This window comes from Lithobates pipiens, unplaced genomic scaffold, assembly GCF_037356315.1.
Source record: "Lithobates pipiens isolate NorthernLeopardFrog02 unplaced genomic scaffold, aLitPip1_a1.2 Scaffold_22, whole genome shotgun sequence".
NCBI lineage: Eukaryota > Metazoa > Chordata > Amphibia > Anura > Ranidae > Lithobates > Lithobates pipiens.
Genome location: NW_027507784.1, coordinates 28,002,295 through 28,026,486, shown reverse-complemented (window position 1 = coordinate 28,026,486; position 24,192 = coordinate 28,002,295). Strand labels below are relative to the sequence as shown.

Below are 24,192 nucleotides of genomic sequence, written 5' to 3'. Positions count from 1 at the left end.
GGATTATACAAAGACACCGTACACAAAGGACTCTGTATTTTTGGGACTTTGTTTTTTCTCCTTTTTTCTTCCTTTATTTTGTTTCTTGGACATTTTTGGTAAAACTTTCTTTTTTTGAGTCACTGATATATGCAATTTATGTAAGAATCTTTGTGTTATGAGCACTACTTTATAGTGGGTTTTTTTCACTGTAACTTTACACTTATAAGTAAGATTAAGGATATTTGATATTTGAAGCTGTGAGAAGCGCTACACTTTCTTATAACATTGTTTACTTTACACTTGATACCCCGGTGATGTGTTAGCAGCTCTCTTGTGTGGTTTATATTTACTTTTTGGTAAGAATAGCGCAGTGTTTCATTACAAAAATGTATGTGGGCGTGTGAAGCCCACAGGCATCCTCTTCCTGGATAAAGTGACGCTGATGTACCAGAATGCACTGCGCATTGTATCCCGATCTCGCGCATGCGCAGTGACCTGAATTCGGAGCGCCGTCAACCCACCGTCAAGATCACGCGATAACTCGCGCCAGGCTGCCTGGGAACAATCATGAAAGCTCCCAGGAGACAGTGAGAGGAAGATAGAGGAAATGATGAAATAGCCACACTATCCCCGCCCATATCTGCAATCCCCACATCCAGGAACTAGACAGAATAAGAAAAAAACAAAAAAGGTACAGTATCAAAAAATAAAAATAAAAAAAAAGTTCAGCTTTTAAATTAGATAATCAATTTAATCAGCATGAGCTATTGTCTTAAAATCGGGTGGAGCTCCGCTTTAAGAAAAGGTATCCATGTAAAAATAAGCTAAATAAGCGAATGGAGTAGACTTTGTTTCTATCTGGAGGGATGCCATCAGAGCAGCAAACAATAAATCCACAGCCAAATACTGGAGATGTTAGTTTCGTTTCTTAGGAATCGCTCTGCATTTCCCTTCCACCCCCTCCCTATATATATATGAGAACGGAGCTGAGTGACACCATATATCCAGATCTCCTCTCTCCAGAACAGGACGGTGGATGGAAGGTCAGTAGAAAACAATTACAGACAATTCTTCTTTCTTATCCTCTAGGTCAGGGTTTCTCAACCAGGGTTCCATGGATCCCTAAGGTTCCTCCAGAAGTTGCTAGGGGCTCCGTCAGCAATGAGTGATTTCTGCATCTCAGAGAAGTTCCCACTGACACCATTGATCTTTATAGCTATCTGTATAGGGGTAATCCTTCCCAATGGCCCTAAGCATATGGACCACTCTTCCCACTGACCATCTCACTAACATACCATGAGTTGTAGTTAAAGCGGAGCTCCACCCGAATTTTAACCACTATGCCCCTAAAGGCCCGTACACACGGTCGGACTTTTTGACAACAAACATGCAAATTAGCTGTTTTGGAGCAACATCCGACCGTGTGTACGCTCCATCGGACAAACTTTTTCTGTTTTCATCTGACTTTTGTTGGCTGTGCGAACGGACAAACTTTTTGACAACATAAGTCCAATAGAGCAAAGTCCGATCGTGTGTACGCAAAAGCATCGGCAAGGTACAAACAGGCATGCTCAGAACCAATGCAAAAGATCAGACTACAATACAGAAGTTGACCAAAGGTGGCGCTGGAGTCATTGAACGTCCTCTTTTGAAGTGTCGTCAGTACGTTGTGACGTCACTACGTTCGTGTTTGTTGTCAAAAAGTCTGATCGTGTGTATGCAATACAAACTTGTGGACCACGCCCTTTGTACAAAAGTCCACGGGAAAGTTTGTACAAAGCCCGATCGTGTGTATGAGGCTTAAGATTGTAATAGGGTGTAATTTAATTATATCCCCATTACCTTGCTGCTACCATCTTCTTTATTTGTTTTTTTCAATTTCCTGGTCTCCTGTAGTCTCCGGATATGGGCGGTGCAGCTGCGGATATGGTCGGGATCTGCACTTCCTTTTGGCCGCACTGTCTCCTGGGATCCTTTTTTTAACCACTTTCAGCCCGGCCCATTTTGCTGGTCAATGACCAGAGGTCTTTTTACAATTTGGCACTGCGCTGCTTTAACTGGTAATTGCGCGGTCATGCAATGTTGTACCCAAACAAAATTTGCGTCCTTTTCTTCCCACAAATAGAGCTTTCTTTTGATGGTATTTGATTGCCTCTGCGATTTTTATTTTTTGCGATATAAACATAAAAAGACCGCAAATTTTGAAAAAAAATGATATTTTCTACTTTTTGTTATTAGAAAAATCCAATAAACTCAATTTTAGTCATACATTTAGGCCAAAATGTATTCAGCCACATGTCTTTGGTAAAAAAAAAAGTCAATAACTGTATATTTATTGGTTTGCGCAAAAGTTGTCACATCTACAAACTAAGGTACGTTTTCTGGAATTTACGCAGCTTTTAGTTTACGACTGCCTATCTAATTTCTTGAGGTGCTAAAATGGCAGGGCAGTACAACCCCCCCCCCCCCCAAATGACCCCATTTTGGAAAGTAGACCCCCTAAGGAAATTGATAAGAGGCATGTTGAGCCCATTGAATATTTTATTTTTTTGCCTCAAGCGATTGAATAATGACAAAAAAAATTTTTTTTTTACACAAAGTTGTCACTAAATGATATATTGCTCACACATGCTATGGGCATATGTGAAATGACACCCCAAAATAAATTCTGCTGCTTCTCCTGAGTACGGGGATACCACATATGTGGGACTTTTTGGGAGCCTAGCCGCGTACGGGGCCCCGAAATCCAAGCACCGCCTTCAGGCTTTCTAAGGGCGTAAATTTTTGATTTCACTTCTCACTACCTATTACAGTTTTGAAGGCCATAAAATGCCAAAATGGCACGAAACCCCCACAAATGACCCCATTTTAGAAAGAAGACACCCCAAGCTATTTGCTGAGAGGCATGTTGAGTCCATGGAATATTTTATATTTTGCCACAAGTTGCGGGAAAATTACAAACTTTAATTTTTTTTTATTTTTTTTTCACAAAGTTGTCACTAAATGATATATTGCTCACACATGCCATGGGCATATGTGAAATGACACCCCAAAATAAATTCTGCTGCTTCTCCTGAGTACGGGAATACCACATGTGTGGGATTTTTTGGGAGCCTAGCCACGTACGGGGCCCCGAAAGCCAAGAACCGCCTTCAGGTTTTCTAAGGGCGTAAATATTTGACTTCACTCCTCACTACCTATTACAGTTTTGAAGGCCATAAAATGCCAATATGGCACAAAACCCCCACAAATGACCCCATTTTAGAAAGTAGACACCCCAAGCTATTTGCTGAGAGGCATGTTGAGTCCATGGAATATTTTATATTTGGCACAAGTTGCGGGAAAATTACAAACTTTTATTTATTTTTATTTTTTTTTCACAAAGTTGTCACTAAATGATATATTGCTCACACATGCTATGGGCATATGTGAAATGACACCCCAAAATAAGTTCTGCTGCTTCTCCTGAGTACGGGGATACTACATATGTGGGACTTTTTGGGAGCCTAGCCGCGTACGGGGCCCCGAAAACCAAGCACCGCCTTCAGGCTTTCTAAGGGCGTAAATTTTTGACTTCACTCCTCACTACCTATTACAGTTTTGAAGGCCATAAAATGCCAAGATGGCACAAACCCCCCCCAAATGACCCCATTTTGGAAAGTAGACAACCCTAAATTTAGGGGTACACTAGTGAGACTCACAGGTAAAAAAGCACCTAGGCTGTCAGCGACTGTATCAAAACGCTACAAGAAAAACTGTTAGCGATCGCAGGGATCAGGCCTGACTCTGCGAACGCTGCAGTTATGCGTGTTGTGTTTTGTAAGTGACAGTGATCGATCGATACTGCACTTGGGTGGGCTGATCTGGGCTTGGCGGAGGGGCTAAACGCAGGTGCTAGCAGGTATCTGGGCTGATCCCGCTAACAATGCGTTTTGGGAAACCTAAACTGCTGGTGACGCTAATATAGATCTGATCAGATACTATATTACTAAGGGAGGTGTATGCTTTGCGTGTGGGTGTTAGCGGTACTGGCACTAACCTGACGCTGCCTGGGGCGACGCAGACCTTATCTGACCCTCAAACTTATATCACCCGCCGGGTGATCAGGGGGTTAAACCTTTATTAGGTAATAAATGGCGGGTGCCCTGAAACTATAAAAAAATAACTAACCAACCAGCGTCACCTGTAACAGTTATATGGTGATCACTGGTGAAAGGGTTAACTAGGGGGCAATCAGGGGGCTTTATGCGGTAGTATATGGGGGTCCCTGGCGCTATAAAAAGCTGCGGCGAACCTAAATACCTACCTGCCTAACTAGCGTCACCTGTGACACTAATACAGCGATCAGAAAAACGATCGCTTATTAGGCTGGGTTCACACTGGAGCGATGCGGGAACGCCACAAATCCGCGGCGGGTTCCCGCATCGCATGCCTCCCGGCGGCAGTTCACACTGCCCTATGCGAACTGCTGGGAGTGTCAGTGAAATGTTAATGACACCCCCAGATCAGTTCGCATATCGCAGTGTGATCTGCAAACTCGGATTGCATGGTGTGAACACCCATGCGATCCGATTCTGCTGCGGACCAAAAAAAGGGTCCCGTGAGAGTTTGCGGCGGGTGCGACGCGAATTCAGCCATACTAACTGTATGGCTGAACTCGAATCGCACAGAGATCGGATGTGATTTGCACTGCAGTGCGGTGCGAATCACATCCATTCTCATAAACCGCTGCAATGTGAACCCAGCCTTAGTGACACTGGCGATGGGGGGTGATCACGGGGTTAAACCTTTATTGGGTGGGTTAGGGGGGTACCTTAGAACTAAAGGGGGCTAACCCTAACAGTTATTACAGTCACAAATGACACCAACGCAAAAAAAAAAAAAAAATGCAATTGGTGTCACTGTGACTGGGGGGGCAGGGGTAATTGGGGGGGTGATCGGGGAGTGAAGGGGGGATGTGAGTGTGCCTGGCATGTTCTACTGTGTAGTGTCGTGTTGGTGCAACTCACCGATCCTCTCTCCTCGGTGCTGGAACAAAAAATACCGACACGGAGGAGAGATTACATCACTTCTTCTGCCTGTGTTTACATTACAGGAGAGGAAGTGATGTCACGCCTCGCTTCCATTCGTCAGGAGCGATCGCGAGGGGGTGGCCATGAACGAATGGCCGCCCCCTCATCCCGGATCGCTCCTGTACGGATACCGACCGCCGCTGGCACCGGGGGGGGGGCCCGATCTGGCCCCCCACCCACGGGAAGGCAGGGACGTATATATATGCCCATATGCCTGCCCGTGCCATTCTGTCGACGTATATCGTCGTGCGGCGGTCGGCAAGTGGTTAAAGTTCCCAGGAGTCTGTGTGGCGCCCAGTTATTGTCAGCGCTCAGATTTGTTTGATCTGCGCATGCGCGAGATCGGCGCTTGAACGGGCGGTGCATGCTGGGATATCAGCAGCGCGGTGTCCCCGGAAGAGAATGCCTGTGGGCTTCACATGCCCACCGGCAAGATGGAAACCGTCAGGAGACGATTTTATAAACTTGGAAAAAGTCGGAAAAAAGGCAGCATGAGAGTTTTAGCATGGCACAAGTAAGTGGAACTATTCAAAATCGTACTCCTTGTCATTTCCCCCCCAGAAAAAAAAAAACGGTGGTGGAACCCCGCTTTAAAGTAATTTTTAGAAGGGGGGTTCCCTGGGACCGGAAAGTTATTTCAAGGGTCTTGAAAAGGTTGAGAAGGGCTGCACTAGATTTATCTTCTCCATTTGTCCCTACAGCTTACATATTACATGTATCTTTGCAGATTCCTGATATCTAAATGTACTTTTATAATTCCCTGTGTGGGAAAGTGCAGATATAGTAGAGCCGTTGTAGTGTATGGGAATATGAAATGGTATTTGAAGGATGTTCGTTTACAGGATAGCCTCACTTTTAACTAGCTAATATAACATAATGTAATATAATATGATTTTTTTTCTAAAGTAATATAAGATATAATATAATATAATATAGCAACCCTGCAGATCTAATGTACATTATTCAGACTACAGAGAAATATCAGAACTTCTGATCACTTCTACACATTGCACAGCATTGATGATCTTTATGCTGTTCTAAATTACACATACACTATATTGTCAAAAGTATTGTGACACCTGCCTTTACACACACATAAACTTTAATGGCCTCCCAGTCTTAGTCCGGAGGGTTCGATATTGAGTTGACCCACCCTTTGCAGGTATAACAGCTTCAACAAAAACAGGCACCACTGCCCCTATCTATAACTGGCCATCGCAGTAAGCAGAATTAGGGAGGCGACATAGGGTAAAAACAGGGCCAAGGATAAATCGAAGGGGAAAAAGAACAAGCTTCCTCACCGACCAGCTCGCAGACAACCAAATCAACCTGTCTAAAAGTATGCATCAATGTGGTTGTAAACCCTTACAACCAACTTTGACCTACAGGCAGCCCCTGTACACACGGTCGGAGATTTCCACAACCAAATCCGTCGGATTTTGTCCGTCGGATCTTGTCCGAAACTGTTGTATACACACGGTCGGACAAAGTTGGTGAAAAAATCCGATCTTTCAGAACGTGTTGACGTAATTTCGTTACGATGGGACTACATTCAGGCTAGTAGCCAATAGCTTTGATGTAGGAATTTGATCTGAGCATGCGTGGCACTTGGTCCGATCAAAATTCTCTACACCTGATCGGAGTATGTCCGATCGGCCCAGTTGGTCGGGAAATATTTCCAACATGTTGGAAAATTGGGTCCGACGGATATTCCGACGGAATCAGTCCGATGCATACCACACACAGTCGGATTATCTGACAACACGGTCCGATAGGACACATTCCGCCGGAATCTCCAACCGTGTGTACAAGGGCTTAGAGATATTTGCCAAAAGACAGGCACCGCTGTCTACAGCGGCGCGCAGGCGCACTGAGCGTGCCGCGGTCAACGGCGATATGCCGCGAGTGGCGCATGCACGGGAGTGACGCCATCGCGGCTTCGCCGAATAACAGCACGGGAGCAGCGAGACCCACTGAGAAGATGGATGCGTCAGACTACAGGGGATAGCGGTGACATCGCGATGCATAGTAGTCCATTATGCTTTACCTTTGCAGGGAATGAAAGAGGAAGTAAACCCATCAGGGTTTACTTCCTCTTTAAAAGCAGGGGTTTAGTCTGCACACATTTGCCAATGCATGCGTACGTCTCAGAGCCTCGCCACAGCACCCTGGTATCTGTGGTCCCCAACACTAACTTATAACAGCTTCAACTCTTCTGGGAAGGCCATCCACAAGGTTTAGGAGGGTGTCTATGGGAATGTTTGACCATTCTTCCAGAAGAGCATTTGTGAGGTCAGGCACTGATGTTGGACAGGAAGGCCTGTCTCGCAGTCTCAACTCTAATTCATCCCAAAGGTGTTCTATCAGGTTGAGGTCAGGACTCTTTATGGACCTTGCTTTGTGCACTGGTGCGCAGTCTTGTTGGAACAGGAAGGGGTCATCCCCCAAACTGTTCCCACAAAGTTGGGAGCATGAAATTGTCCAAAATGTCTTGGTATGCTGACTCCTTAAAAGTTCCCTTCACTGGAACTAAGGGGCCAAGGTAAAGCAGCTTTCTCAAATGGCACATTATCAGTGAATTGATGGCTTCCTATCCAGAGGGTGGGGGCAGCGGGGGTTGGAAGATCGCCGTTGTCCTACCCTGGTTCTGTGCACTGTTCTGCCTGCATGTGCAGTTCTTTGAGCATGGGCATTCATTTTGTTTTCCTGATGTTCAGCAAATGGCCAAGAATGGGGTGTTCGGCCGCCCACTGGAGCCTGATGATCAGGTTGGTGGGTTGCTGAACATCTCATTTAGTTTACCCAAATGCTGAACATATACAATTCAGACTAAACATGGGTTCAGTCCAAATTTGAAAGCTCCTTTCGAAATAATATATTTAAGCACTTCACATCCTTCACAGTCACGATAAAAAAAAAATCGTAGATCGCCGCCATTGCTAGTAAAAAAATGATAAAAATGCCATAAAACTATCCCCTATTTTTTAGCGGCTATAACTTTCGCACAAACCAATCAATATAAGCTTATTGCATTTATTTATTTATTTTTTTACCAAAGATATGTAGAAGAATAGATGTCGGCCTAAACTGAGGAAAAAAATCGTTTTTTTTTTTTAAATTAGGATATTTATTATAGCAAAAAGTAAAAAAAACACCAAAAAAATTATATATATATATATATATATATATATATAATTTTTTTTGTTTTTTTTACTTTTTGCTATAATAAATATCCTAATTTAAAAAAAAAAAACGAATTTTTTCCCCAGTTTAGGCTGACATGTATTCTTCTACATATCTTTGGTAAAATAAAAATAAAAAATAAATATATATATATATATATATATATTTATATCTATATATATATATATATATATATATATATATTATAATATGTATGTATTATAATATATACATATATATATATATATATATAATAATATATATATATATATATATATATATATATATATTATAATACATACATATTATAATATATATATATATATATATATATATATATATATATATATATATATATATTTTTTTTTTTTTTAATTGTCGTTCTTTTGTTAGTAGCGCAAAAAATGAAAACCAGAGGCGATCAAATACCACCAAAAACAAAGATCTGTTTGTGGGTAAAAAAAAATAAAAAATAAAAATTTTATTTAGGTACAGTGTTGCATGACCGCGCAATTGTCATTCAAACTCCGACAGCTCTGAAAACTGAAAATTAGCCTGGGTGAAAATGCCCGGTATTGAAGTGGTTAATGGTTTACAAAAAAAAATGTATTAAAGTTTTATTTGTTCTTCTTTACCTGCAGACTTTGAAAACGGCACAACATGTCTTCTACCGAGGAAGCCTCGCAGACTATAAGGAATCTGAAGCATAAATTAATATTTATATTTGAAAAGAATGTATATGGTTTGTACGAGGTGCTCGAGTCACTCGATCTTCTGTCCTTGGACGAAGTCTTGGATCTCTTTAATGAGAATATTCCTTTCAAAAGTGGGAAGATGATCGATATTATACTACAGAAGGGAGAATCGTCTTCAAAAAAATTTCTGGATCATCTGCAGGTTATGATTACCAGGTTCCCTGCATTGTCCAGTTTGCCTCTCTACCATAAAGAGGGTAAGTCATTTGCTAAGGAGCCCCCCCCCCCCCCCCAAAATAACACATTATTATATACGCCATAGATGTAATGGCTGCTCTATTTTTATTTTTTCACCTGGTGATTCTGCAAGTAACATACAACTGCCCTAATGCAATCACTCTCATTCACCATCATGTACCTATGGAGGAGTAGCATTTTCACCCAAAGACTAGATGTGTTTCAGAGCTACAGAGCACCTGCCTCTCTTATCCATAACATGAGAGAGATGTTTTGTAGTACACAAATGTACTGTAGTTAAAGCGGAGTTTCGCTTTAAAAAAAAAAAATATGAAAAGTCAGCAGCTACCAATACTGCAGCTCCTGACTTTTTAATAAATCGGACACTTACCTGTCGCAGGGTCCAGCGATGTGGGGGGGGGGGGGGAATTGAAGCCCCGCTCATCTCCCCCTCCTCTCTGCGGTGCAGACATGATCAAATACCACCAAAAGAAAGCTCTATTTGTGGGAAAAAAAGGACGCCAATTTTGTTTGGGTGCAGCATCGCACGACCGCGCAATTTTCAGTTAAAGCGACGCAGTGCCGAATCGCAAAAAGTGCTCTGCTCAGGCAGTGGGTAAAATCTTCCAGGGCTGAAGTGGTTAACTTATGCAGGCCATACACGGTCGAATTTCGAACAAATTTTCTTTTCAAAATCAGAAAATTCGTTTTTTTTTGTGATCTGATGATGCCACCATTGATTTTCGAAATTCGGCCGACCAAGCCTTCAATTTCACCTCATGTTGCTACAGAAAAGAATTTTCTTAGCTGGGAATCTTCTTTTCTCTCCGTAAATTTTCTTTTATCTCCGTACATTTTCTTTTCTTATTACGTTTCTCGCACGATTCTCCCATCATTGATTAGAAAATCGTTAGTTTTTCTAAAAATTTCCAACATGTCCGATTCCTCAAATTTTATTTCCACACGAAAATCGGCTGTTGCTGCAGCCCACTAATGGTGCGAAATTCATACGAAAATTCTTAGATACGATTTTCGAAAGAAAATTCTTTCGAAATTCGAACCGTGTGTGGCCGGCATTAGGTTTATTTTTGAGATTACAGAATGTCATAATGCTAACTCCTGGGCTGACAGGGGGAGAGAAGACAGGGGGTACAGGAACTTTTTTAACCACTTAAGGACCGGAAGATTTGACCCCTTAATGACTAGGCCATCTTTTGCGATACGGCACTGCGTCACTTTAACTGACAATTGTGCGGTCGTGTGACGTTGTACCCAAACAGAATTGACGTCCTTTTTTCCCACAAATAGAGCTTTCTTTTGGTGGTATTTGATCACCTCTGCGGTTTTTATTTTTTGTGCTATGAACAAAAAAATACTGACAAGTTTGAAAAAAAATACAATATTTTTGAATTTTTGCTGTAATAAATATCCCTTAAAAAAAAATAAAAAATAAAAAATTTCTTCATCAGTTTCAGCCAATATGTATTCTTCTATATATCTTTGGTAAATAACAAAACAAAAAAACAAATAAAAAAAACGCAATAAGCGTATATTGATTGGTTTGCGCAAAAGTTATAGCGTCTACAAAATAGGGAATAGTTTTATGGCATTTTTATTATTATATTATATTATTATATATTATATTATTTTTTTTTTTACTAGTAATGGCAATGATCAGTGATTTTTATCGGGACTGCGAAATTGCAACGGACAGATCGAACACTTTTGACACATTTTTGGGACCAGTGACAATTATACAGCGATCTGAGCTATAAAAACAATGCACTGATTACTGTATAAATGTCACTGGCAGGGAAGGGTTTAACACTAGGGGGTGATAAAGGGGTTAAATGTGTTCCCTGCAAGGTGTTTCTAACTGTGGGGGGGGGGGGGGGGAGGGGACTGACTGGGAATACAGAGAGAGATCCTAGGAACAGACGATCAACTCTTAACGGGGATCTGTCTGTTTACATTGACAGATCCCCATTCTGGCTCTCTGTGGAGTGATCGCGGGTGGCCGGCGGACATCGTGGCTGCTGTCTACGCGCATCGGCTAATCACGGCGGCTGGTCGGCAAGTGATTAAAAATGTTTTATTGTTTTATTCTAGGTTTTTTAGAACATAGAGAGGGGTAAATGACAGGACAAGCTTTGAAGGATTAGGAGATATATATATATATATATATATATATATATATATATATATATTTTGTGGGGAGATTCTTGAAATCGGCGGGTTGCCAGATTTATTTACAGGTAGTTTGCAAAGCGATAGAAAGAAACAAAACAGTAAAACAAATACTCGCCGTCCGGCGCTAAACTTAATAGTACACTGCTCTCTATACGGTGTGGGGCTGGTCCCCCTCACCCACAAAACATGAGGTAAAGCAAACCTTCGTTTTCAATCCAATCAAACAGGGCTCTTCTCTCTCAGATTCCCTTCTGAGTCTCAGGCCAGAGCCCCGCTGTGCTCAAGTGGACCAGAAGACCCGGAACGGAACCAAGCCTGCCACTGAGGCTGGAAAAATCCGGGCCAGTCTCTGACAATAGAACAAATGCGAGGTGAAATATATAGCGATTATCGATGACCTCACCTTGCATACCGTCGCATATCCTCCACCTCTGCTCAAGCCCCTGCGGCTGAGCAATTGTCCCAAACATACAGTGCATCTGCATTGTTTTGGAGCTTGCCCGGCCTATGTTTTACTGTACATTTAAAGGGCTGTAAAGCCAGGAACCACCTTGTTACCAACATTTTTCTCCCTGTTGTCACACATCCACTTTGGGGGAGCATGGTTGGTGACCAGCTTAAATGACCTCACCAACAATTAATACTTCAGGGAGTCTAAGCCCTTGTACACACGGTCGGAGATTCCGTCGGAATGTTTCCTATCGGACCGTTTTGTCGGATATTCTGACTCTGTGTGGTCTGCATCGGACTGTTTCCGTCGGAATATCCGACGGACCAATTTTTCCAACTTGCCGGTAAAATTTTCTGACAAAATGCTCCTATCGGACATACTCCGATCATGTGTAGCCTACTCCAACGGACAAAGTGCCACGCATGCTCAGATCAAATTCCTAGACCAAAGCTATTGGCTACTAGCCTGAACGTAGTCCCGCCGTAACGAAATAATGTCATCACGTTATGTACAATCGGATTTTCCGACAACTTAGTCCAACTGTGTGTATGCAAAATCACTTCCGGACCTCTTCCGGAATTAATCCGTCGGAATTACTCAGACGGATTTGGTTGTCGGAATCTCCGACCGCGTGTACAAGGGCTAAGGCCCATTTAATAGTGAGACACTCCTTTTTGACAATGACATAATTTATTTTCGTGCTTGTTCTGTTTCCGGCTCAGGTATACAACTGGGTGTTCCATCTCTGTTCTGGGATAGTACAGCCCCTAATCCCACCTCAGAGGTGTTTGTCTGTACCACAAACCCCTTTGTGAAGTGCGAGGTCACTAGCACCAGTAGTACACAAAGGGCCTGCTTTAATTTCTGGAACGCCTCCTCGGCTTCAGGATTCCATTGAACCATGACCGACCCTCTACCCTTCGTCAGGTCAGTCAGACGGGCGGCAATGGTGGCAAAGTTGGGTATAAACCATCTGTATTACCCCGTAATGCCCAGAAAGGGCCGAACTTGATTTTTGCTTACCGGTTGGGGCCATTTTTGAATTGCCTTAACTTTATTGGTCGGAGACTTGGCCAGTCCCGGGCCAATAAGGTACGCAAGGTATTTGGCCTCCTCCAGGCCTATGGCACACTTTTTTGGGTTGGTCATGAGACCTGCTTTCCTAAGGGAATCTACCACTGCTTGTACTTAAAGAAGGTGCGGTTCCCAATCTGGGTTGTGGATGACCGCATCGTCCAAATAAGCAGCTGCTTACGTGCGATGTGGTCTCAAAGTTTTGTCCATCATTCGCTGGAATGATGCAGGGGCTCCATGCAGACCAAAAGGCATCCGCTTGTACTAATTCGAGCCCACAGGAGTGGAAAAGGCAGTCTTCTCCTTGGCCGATTCAGTTAGCGGTATTTGCCAACAGCCTTTCGTTGGGTCTAGGGTTGTTATGTATCGAGCCTGTCCCAACCAAGCATTGAACTTAGACACACTGTGTTTCCTAAAGTCATTACAAAACCTGATAGTGCCATCAGGTTTTGGGACCAGCACTATTGGACTCGACCACTCACTATGGGACTCTTCTATCACGTCCAACTCTAACATATTTTTGATTTCCTTTGCGATTGCCTCTCACCTGGCCTCTGGGATTCTATATATGGCTTTACATTTACCAACACTCAGCTCTTGGGGCTGAAAGTACGGACCTTGGCACCCCGATCATAGACCCTCCTCTGAGCCTTCTGGGCTTGCTCCATATGTTCTTGTACCAGGGGCAGGACAGCTGCAATTCGATCTTGCATCAAGGAGACATGCTCTATGATGCTTCTATATGGGGTGGCCTCTCCTTCCCACGTTTCTTTGGCAACATCTACATAGTTACATAGTTAGTAAGGTTGAATAAAGACACCAGCCCATCCAGTTCAACCTAAGTGAGTATCTACAATTGTCCCTATCCCTGTACATTGCACACTCACATCAGTCCCTACCCTCAAGGAGCCCACAATCCAAGGTCCCCATTCATATACTAGGGCCAATTTTTGGACAGAAGCCAATTAACCTACCTGCATGTCTTTGGAGTGTGGGAGGAAACCGGAGTACCCGGAGGAAACCCATGAACATGCAAACTCCAGGCAGGTAGTGTCGTGGTTGGGATTCGAACCAGCAAGTCTTTTTACTGCAAGGCGGATCCCCACTCGACTAAACACCTGGACTAGCTCCTTGGCGATAGCCTTAGCCAAGGTTTTACGCAAGGGAATGGCCTCATGATAGCTCGTCACATAGTCTAGGATTACCAAAATATGCTGGTGACCTTGGGCAGACTTCACTACCGGCCCCACCAGGTCCATGCTAATTCTCTCAAATGGAACTTGATTATTGGTAGAGGAACAAAAGGACTGCGAAGATGTGGTGACGGTGCCGACATTTGGCACTCGGGGCACGATTCACAGTACTCCTTGACATCTGCATACAACCCCGGCTAGAAAAATCTCTGGGCGATTCTCTCCCTGTTTTCTTTTTTGATACCAAGATGTCCCCCCATTACATGACCATGGGCCATGTCTAGCACCACCCTTACGGAAGGGTTTGGGAACCAGTAGATGTTCTACCACGTCCTCTCCCCATTTTATCACCTGATACAGTTAGTGGTTTTAAAGAGCCATGTAGGGGAGAGACATCCCCCCAATTAGGATCCAGCGGTTCCCCATCCACCATCTTAACTTTTTCTCTGGCTCTCATGACTGTGGCCTCTCAGAGTTGCTCGGTACAGAATTCCTCTCTCCTGACCTCTAAGTTGAGTATCACATTCTGGCTACTCTCATTGTCAGGGTCAGAGGGGGTCTCCTGTTCATTTCCCCCGGGCTGGGAGCTAGCTTCCAGGTCCTCTGGCCCCCCAGCCACGACAGGGAAAGGATCTCCAGATTCCTTGATCCCACCAACCGCATCCCCTTCCTTTTGGCAAAAGGGGTCTGGTGAGAGTTTCCATGCTTCCCCATGCTTCCCCTACCTTTGCTCTCCCATGAATTCCAAAAATTGGGAAAATCTCTCCCCACTAAAGCTTCATGAAGCAGCGAAGATATTACCCCCACTGAATGTGTTACACTGCACCAGGGGGTATCAACCTCAACCACCACTGTCTGGTAGTCCCGGGTGTCCCCATGGATGCAAATTACCCCAATAGTACTGGGGTCTAGTTTTGTGGGGTTTATACAATCATCCCTAACTAGGGTCACTACCAGAGTCTAGCAGGGCTGTGAGTGGCTTCCCATCCACTGAAATAACACACATTTGTTTTTTCAATGTGAGTCTGACATGATGCAGTACATGCGACCTGTGCAAACAGAGACATGCGTCTTTAAATATAAGCATAATCATATTGGATAAGTCCATCATTTATAGGACAGTTTGCAGCAATATGCCCTTATGCATGGCAACTAAAACACCGTATATGCTCTACCCCCAGTCCTCTTAACAGTACCAAAGACCTTCCTGGCTTCTTTGGCCAGTCTCCAGGTCTAGGACGTACAGTCTCGTAACAACAGTCTTATCTAACTTCCCCATGCTCTTGAACTCCAGAACAGTCTTACCAGAACAGTTGGGAGATCTTGTTCCCCTAAACACACCAAAGTGGGGTATAGATGGGTTCACCAAGTCCTCAGTAGTAACTGGTTTGGAGTTTTGGGGTCCCCCTGTCTGACCCACTTCCTCAGAGCAGAAGGGAGCGCATGCAGGTACCGGTCTATTACTACACGCACCAAAATCTGTCAAGGCCACCGGCTGCAACCACTTCCTGGTGAGGTGGACCAGGTCGTACATTTGAGAACGGGGTGGATGGTTGCTGGAGTAGGTCCACTGATGCACGCGCTGGGCCCAGACTGCCATAGTGACACCCAAGCGTGCGAGTATCTCTGTCTTCAGAGTCTCAAAGTCCTTGGCCTTAACTGGTTCCAGATCAAAATAAGCCTTTTGAGGTTCTCCTGTCAGAAATGGGGCCAACAGACCCACCCACTGTTCTTTTGGCCATCTTTCGCGGACAGCAACTCTCTCAAAAGTCACAAGGTATGCCTCAACATCATCGACAGGTGTCATTTTCTGTGGGTGGTAGGAGGCACGTACCATCTTTGGTTCCACTGGCACAGGAGGTGCGGAACACTTTTTCAGTTCCACTAGAGCCTCTGTGAACTGCTGGTTCAACTCCTACTGGGTGGCCTGTTGTGCTGCAGTGGCCTCTGCGACTTGCCGGTTGGTTTCCCGCTGATCTGCATTGGCCTGTAGCAGTTCACCACGTGTGGGGAGATTAGCTCGTGAGGATCACCTATTCTTAAAATGAAGGTCAGGGTACAGGCAGTTTCTTTAAAATCTGGCAGGTTGGCAGCTTTATTTAAAGGTGGTTTGCAAAGTCATAAAAATAAACATAACAGTAAAACAAATCCTTGCCATCCGGCGCTAAACTAAGCAGTACACTGCTCTCTATACGGTGTGGGGCTGGTCCCCGTCACCCACAAAACATGAGGTAAAGCAAACCTTTGTTTGCAATCCAATCAACCAGGGCTCCTCTCTCTCAGATTCCCTTCTGAGTCTCAGGCCAGAGCACTTCTGTGCTCTTCCTGGTCATTTAAAGCCCACCTGAGCATGGACTCAAGTGGACCAGAAGACCCAAACCGGAACCAAGCCTGCCAAAGAGGCTGGAAAAATCCAGTCTCTGACAATAGAACAAATGCGAGGTAAAATATGACCTCAGCTCGCATACCGTTATATATATATATATATATATATATATATATATATATATATATATATATATATATATATATATATATATACAGTCCCTGACAAAAGTCTTGTCGCTTCTCTATTTTGTAGAAACTCCTGCTATTAACCTGACTTTTAATTAATCAATTGGTGTTAGAAATAGCTCATATGAAAAGCTAAAGCCCTCCCAAATGATGTTTAATGCACTGAAATAAATTAGTTTCACTGAAAGAAGATTTATAATTTAATCAAGACAGACAGGTCAAATTTTGGCCAGACAAAAGTTTTGTCGCCTATACAGAAATTGAACAACTTTACTGAAAATCCAAAAATATGTCAGCAAATTAAGTAGTGGTGCTGTGAGATCCAAATTTAATATCTTGTGTGACTTCCATGAGTTTGAAGGACAGCATCCATGCGGTTTGGCAAGGATTCATACAATTTATTGATGAAGTCATCAGGAATAGCAAAGAAAACAGTCTTGCATGCCTCCCAGAGTTCATCAATATTCTTTGGTTTCGTCTTCCATGCTTCATCTTTCATCCTACACCACATATGCTCAATGATGTTCATGTCTGGTGACTGGGCTGGCCAATCCTGGAGCATCTTGATCTTCTTTGCCTTAAGGAACTTTGATGTGGAGATGGAAGTATGCGATGGAGCACCATCCTGCTACAAAATTTGGCCTTTTTTATGGTTGGGAATATAAGAGGTAGCTAAGATTTCTTCGTATTTTAGACTATTGATGTTGCCTTCCACCCTGCAGATCCCTCGCACACCCCCGTACTGGATGTAACCCCAGACCATGATTTTGCCTCCACCAAACTTCACTATTTTCTGGGTAAATCTAGGCTCCATGCGGGTTCCAGTAGGTCTCCTCCAATATTTGCAGTGACTGTGGTGTAATTCAACAAAAGATTCATCTGAAAAATCCACCTTCTGCCACTTTTCCAGAGTCCATCCTTTTAGCAGGCTGTGGCCCTTGGCAAATGCCACACAGTTTTTCAATTGTTTTTGTTTAGTGCTGGCTTATGGGCACTGATTCGACCATGGAGGCCATTTCGAGACAGAATCCGACAAACTGTTCTGGTTGACACAGGGACTTCAGGTGACCAGGTCTCGCGGAGCTCTGCTGCAGTGGAAAATGGGCTGGCCTTAGATTTTCGAGCCAACAAACGGTCCTCTCGAGCAGTTGTCTTGTTGGGTCGGCCTGACCTGGCCTTGTCCAAAACATCTCCAGTCTCTTTAAATCTTTTTTTTATCCTCTGAACTTGACGCTGAGACACATTGAAGGTGTCTGCCACATCAGCAGTGGATCTGGTCTTCAGCCTCTTGATAAGCAACACTTTAGTCTCTGGGTGAATCTTAGGCATGTTTGCAGAGGTCTAGTTGCAGTTGAGAAGGTCTAGTGTACTGGTGTTCTTTTTATACACACCTGAGACCTAATTGATCCATTATTAGTCACAGGTGAAGCTCATATAACAAGGAGACAACACTTATGTCTTGGCAAAAATTGTCTCAATGGGCTTTACAAAGCTGTGAATATTAGAATACTTTTTGTCAGTTTCGTTTTGCACTGAAACATTATTACAAAAGCTGTTGGGATTAAAATGACCCATTTCTTGTAACAAAATCTTGATTAGAAATATATTTTAGCGGCACTTCAGGTCAATTTGTACACAAGCGACAAGACTTTTGTCAGAGACTATATATATATATATATATATATATATATATATATATATATATATATATATATATATATATATAAGATAGATAGACAGATATTTTAGGATTACAACCACTTTAAGATCGTCATGATGACATGACTGTATATGAATAAATGTAGATTATTGTACATACTGTAAATAAATAAGACATTCCCTGAAAATTGTGTGTTTTTTTGTAGCCAAAATGAATATAAGACCCGGTCTTATTTTCATGGAAACACGGTATATACAGCATCTCTATTTCAATATATTGTCTTAGGTTCAGTGACAATATTCATAAGACTGATTTTAGAGCACAGTATTTCTGAAACGTAATACATTTTTTTTTTACACGTAGAAAAGAAAAGCGAATTTCAAGAACTTGTAGAACAGCTGAATATGAAAAAATACTTGACTTCTAAAGTGACCTTATCTGATGTCCTGAGCATTGGATCGGAAGATCTGAAAGATGTTGAGCTTCGCAATATTAACGAAATTCCGTGGTACTTCTTGAGAAACCTCATGGCTTTGAATAGGTCCTCACGAAGCACTCAGCTGAAAAAAGATCCAACTAGTCAAGAAGATAATGATGATGATAATGATGATGTTGATGGTGATGATAATGATGATATGTTTGATGTACTTAAAGTTGCGCATGATACCTCAAGTACTATCCACCCATTGGATGCCCTTTGTGTTCTCTTGCATTGCTCAGACAGTTTTCTACAGCAAGAGATTGCTACTAAAATGTCCATGTGTCAGTTTGCAGTCCCTCTGCTGCTCCCCCCAGTTGGTGACGGGTCACGCTGCACCTTCTTGCTGTGGGCAATGAGGGGCATTGTAAAGAAGTGGCGACCTCATTCATTATTAGACAGTAAAGGGTTCAGAGAGGAAAATGTGGTGAATATCCCAATGCCAACTGTCTCTTTTGTCAGATTAGGGGAAAATAAATTATCCAAATCTAAAACCCTGAACCAGATCCTTAACCCAGCCCAACAACAACATAACTTCTTTATCTACCATGAAATGGAAGGTGGTAACATTAAGAGAAAAATATCTGATGGGCTGGTGGAAGTTTCATGGTACTTTCCTTGTGATAATTCTGATGTTTTTCAAGAACCCATCTCAGTGACCAACCTACGTGGAGACCTGGAGTCCAGCTGGAACCAGTTCATGTTTCTGACTCGAGTGTCGTCAGCTGTCTTCATATTTGTTGAGGACATTTGTGAGAACCAAGTCAGACTGTTGTCCACCTGTAATAACACAGACACTGAGTTTTATTTCATTGTTACCCCAGGACCTGGCAAAGAGATAAACCAAGAAACCAAGAATTGTTTGAAACAATTAATGGAAACATTACATGTTAGTAAAAAACAATTGATAATCAAACGGAACAAAATAAATGATGCTGCATTTGTGAAAAAGATACAAAGCATCCTCAAAAACCTAATACACAAAGAGAGACAACAACCATCGTTAGAGAGTATGAAAACACAGACAAATGGGCTCAAGATAGATGTGGATGAGAACTTTCCCGACTGTCAAAAAGCAAGAGCATGTGCATGTGTTATTACCTCTACAATAGGCGATGTGGAAGGGTATAAAAAAGAAACACTAAAACTACAGGGAGATCTGTGGAAACAGCTGTCCAAAGTAGAGAAGGAACTTTGCAGAATGATAAACCAAGGTAACAAAGATGCCCAACAATATAGAAATGAACTGGAACAGAAACGTATTGCACTGCACAAAAAACAACATGAGCATGATTTACCCAATCCTATAATGCTCTTTGTTACTGCAATCACTCATTTGTCTCAGGTGCAGAAACAATATTTTTTGAAATGGATGAAATTAGAACTGGATACCATCGCTAGGAAGAATCTTACTGCCTTACAAGTTGAGTACAAAGAGAAATGTAAAAGCAAGTCAAACAGTTCTGGGGAACTCAAAGAGGTTGACCAAAAAATATCCGACAGCTCTTTAGGAATTGAACATTTCATCCGTGAGTTAGGACAGTTTTATGAGGCTGAGTGTTCTATGGTTAAAGAAGAAATTATTCCAGCAGAGAGAGCGCAGTTTACAGAACTTCCAAAAATTGCTGCTGACCTTCTTTTGGATGGGTTTCCATTGGAGCTCATAGATGGGGATGCCTCAAACATCCCGATGAAGTGGATAACCGATGTCTTGACTGAATTAAGCAACAAGACAGAAATGAAAAGTCAAATTAGAGTGATAACAGTCCTGGGAGTGCAGAGTACAGGAAAATCCACCCTTCTGAACACCATGTTTGGTCTGCAGTTCCCAGTGGCCAGTGGACGATGCACTAGAGGGGCTTTTATGACTTTACTAAAGGTGAAAAAGGATTTTGAAGTACAACTAGGCTGTAAATTCATTATCGTGATTGACACTGAGGGGCTGAAAGCTCCAGAGTTGGCCTCCCTAGAGGACAGTTATGAACATGACAATGAACTGGCCACACTAGTAGTTGGGTTGAGTGATATCACTATTGTCAATATGGCCATGGAAAATTCAACTGAAATGAAAGATATTTTGCAGATTGTGGTCCACGCTTTTCTTCGGATGAAAGAAGTAGGAAGGAAACCCAACTGCCAGTTTGTACACCAAAATGTGAGTGACGTGTCTGCTCATGAAAAGAACATGAGAGACAGGAAGAAACTTCTGGAACAACTGGATGAAATGACCAAAGTGGCTGCAAAAATGGAGAAGCAAGATGGAATCACGTCTTTTAGTGATGTGATAGACTACGATTTGGAGAAACACAGCTGGTACATTCCTGGTTTGTGGCAAGGGGTCCCTCCAATGGCTCCAGTAAACTCTGGTTACAGTGAAAATGTGCTAAAGCTGAAGAAGTATTTATTTGAGTTCATGAAAACCCAAAATTCAGCTTACAGCATAAATGGATTTATTACATGGATAGAAAGCTTGTGGAAAGGAGTAAAACATGAAAAATTCATCTTCAGTTTTAAGAACAGTCTGGTAGCTGAAGCTTATAACAATCTGTCTATGCAGTTTTCCCTTTGGGAATGGGAATTCGGCAAAAAAGTCTACAACTTTGTCACCAGCACAGAAAATAATATAAAAAATCAGTCGGCTGAGAGTCTGGAGATGCACGTCAGTGAACAGTACACAAAAGAACTTCACCAGCTGGTTTTTGAGGAGGAAAATAAAATGCTGGATTTACTAGACAAATATTTTGACAGTAAGTCTGGAAATGTTCATCTTATAGAACGTTATCGAGAAGAATTCAGAATGAGTGTACAGTTCCTACGGCGAGAACTTGAAAGAAATGCTCTGAATAAATGTAACAAGGCAATTTCTATCCAGAAAGGGAAGTTTGAGATCCAGAACATCCAGAGTCAATATCAATTGTTAATAGAAAAAAAAATTAGTTCTCTTTTAGAAACTGGTAAAAAGAATAAATCTAAGTTCAGTTCTACGAAAGTAGAACAGGAATTTGAGTCAATGTGGAAGAAGACATTGAAAGATCTGAAGATAAAGAAATTAGAAAGACACGATATCGATCATCTGATTTTACAACAACTGAGGCATGACCTGAGCAATAGAGGACCTGCTGTACATGAAAAATTAAAAGGCATAAACAGTCTACAAGATTATGGTCAACAAACTTTTAAAATGGATCAAAAGTATATTGATCACTCTTGGTGGGATCGGGTCAGGAACAAATTGGGCATTGAAAGTCAAACTTTTGAAAGCGTAGAGAATTTTGCTGTCTCTCTAATAGATATGTGCAATAAGTATGTTAAAGAAAAAGCTGATACTCCTGAAGATTATGATGACACTTACAGCCAAGAATTGCTCTACAAGATCAATAAAGAACTTGAAAGTACTGCCAATCTTCACACTTCAAGAGAACTGGAGCTAGATATCAAACTGATCACTCTCAGAAATGCAGCTCAAAGGTTTCAGCAACTGCACGATACATTTATCAAAAATAATGACCCAACGCAATGTCTGGAAAGCCTGAGACCTCAATACTTGTCAGTATTTCTCAGTATTTTTCAAGAGAAAGGTGAAAGACAGAACAGAGCTAAACAATTCTGTGAACGATGTATCAAACCGGCAATTACCAACTATGTCTATAAACATCTTGGCGAAAAAATTGTGGATGACATTTTACACAGTTCTGAAAATATCATTTTTAGTAGCAGAAGCTTTTTTCAGTGTAAGATGCTTGAAAAGCTGTTGGAAGAAATGTCTTTCCAGAAATATGTTGAATATATTCTTTCATATGAAAAGTTTTCAGAATCATGGATACTAAGTTACATCACCAAAAAGTACAAGAGCTCAGCCAAGTTAAATCACTTATGCAAAATTCTTGTCTCCTCCATAACGATGGAAATAGATACTGTACTTAAAGACAAAGCATGCATAGAAATGCCTACTATATCATCATTTTTAGAAAAAGTTTGTGACATGTTACAAAAGGAACTGGTAATACCACAGAATGAGATGAAGGTGGTCACTTTCCATAACACAACTGCAGTTGAGCAGTTTTCATCTGACATTCAACATTTCCTCACACTGACAGAGGAACAAATTCTAACAGAGCTGGGATCATTGGATATTGAGTCTGTACTTTCCAAAGTGACACTGAAGCCCCAGGATGAATTGTTCAGGAAGGTGATTGGTTGTGGCAAACAGTGTCCATTCTGTAAAGTCCCTTGTGAAGCAGGAGGTGGAGAACATACACATCACTTTGCATCTATCCACAGATCAACAGGATTGGGACAATATAGATGGCATGGTGATGATACTTTGATAACAGACATCTGTACCACACTTGTTGTATCTACAAACAACTTTAAGAATTCAGATACAGAAGGAAAATGGCACCCATACAAAGAGTACCGTACATATTATCCAGACTGGGCCATTCAGCCTGACCCCGGCATTGAGTGCTCAGACTACTGGAAATTTATATTTGTCCTGTTTAATCAGCAGTTTGCAGAAGAATACAAAGCAAAACCAGCCAAACTTCCAGAAGACTGGGAGAAAATTACTGAAGTTCAAGCTCTTAACAACGTAATGCAAGTGTTCAACATGGACTAACATCCCTATGTTATCAGCAACCATTGATAAAGCAGTAAGAAACTGTTCACCTACTACATGCATCAAAACTGATTCTTCAACTTGGTATACCGTATGCTTCCAGCTTCTTGTATAAATATCTAAATCTACTGACTTGTACCACTTAACAATTAGATTCAATTAGATGAGCCTAGATCTACATAGAAGTATCCTATGCCACTGGTGGAACCAGAAAGGACTCTGCATATTATGCAGGTGTTAAACATAGACTATCACAGCCAGCTGTAATCTTACAGCCTTACTGCATACTTCATTGGTAATATGGATGAGTGAACTACACAACATTCACATTCAATAGGTGCCTTACTGAAGGGATATTTAGCTTAACCGCTTTCATTCTTTAAGAAATTTGGTTTCCATTTTGTGTCTCTCTAACACCCACTTCACAAATATATATGTTCAAGTTTTGCTAATCTAGTTTCGTCTCTCATGTTACTGTTATCTTTTTTCAGTTGTTTCGTTTCTTGGAAAGCACATGATTTTGAGGAATCACTAGTTTCACTTTTATTGTAGGCTGTACTTGTATATGATTGGATAATCTGTATGAGACGTTCAATGGGCGGTACTTTCTGAAAGCCCCCTTTAAATATTCACACCAAAGAATAAAGATTAGATTTGCTCGGAGAAACTTAGTTGTTTTGTGTCATTGTCTCAATGGGCTAATCTCCCAGGCCTGAGTGGGGATTGAACATCACACTTTAACAGACACGAAGGGGTTAAAAGCCACCTCTAGACAATCTACATTCCCTTCACCTTACTAGTTGAGATTGCAGACCAAAAGCAGCTATCATCTCCCTTTATTGGAT

The 24,192-nt window shown here is 42.1% G+C and overlaps 1 protein-coding gene across 1 annotated transcript; it reads left to right on the top strand.

Moving 5' to 3' along the window:
- The first annotated feature begins 860 nt into the window (after positions 1-860).
- On the top strand, positions 861-24,014 carry LOC143923483 (interferon-induced very large GTPase 1-like). The gene is made up of 3 exons (XM_077447169.1): positions 861-1,025; positions 8,879-9,189; positions 18,615-24,014. Exons 2-3 carry the CDS (start codon positions 8,898-8,900, stop codon positions 23,345-23,347), a joined length of 5,025 nt encoding a protein of 1,674 aa, XP_077303295.1. The 5' UTR covers positions 861-1,025; positions 8,879-8,897; the 3' UTR covers positions 23,348-24,014.
- Positions 24,015-24,192: the final 178 nt, after the last annotated feature.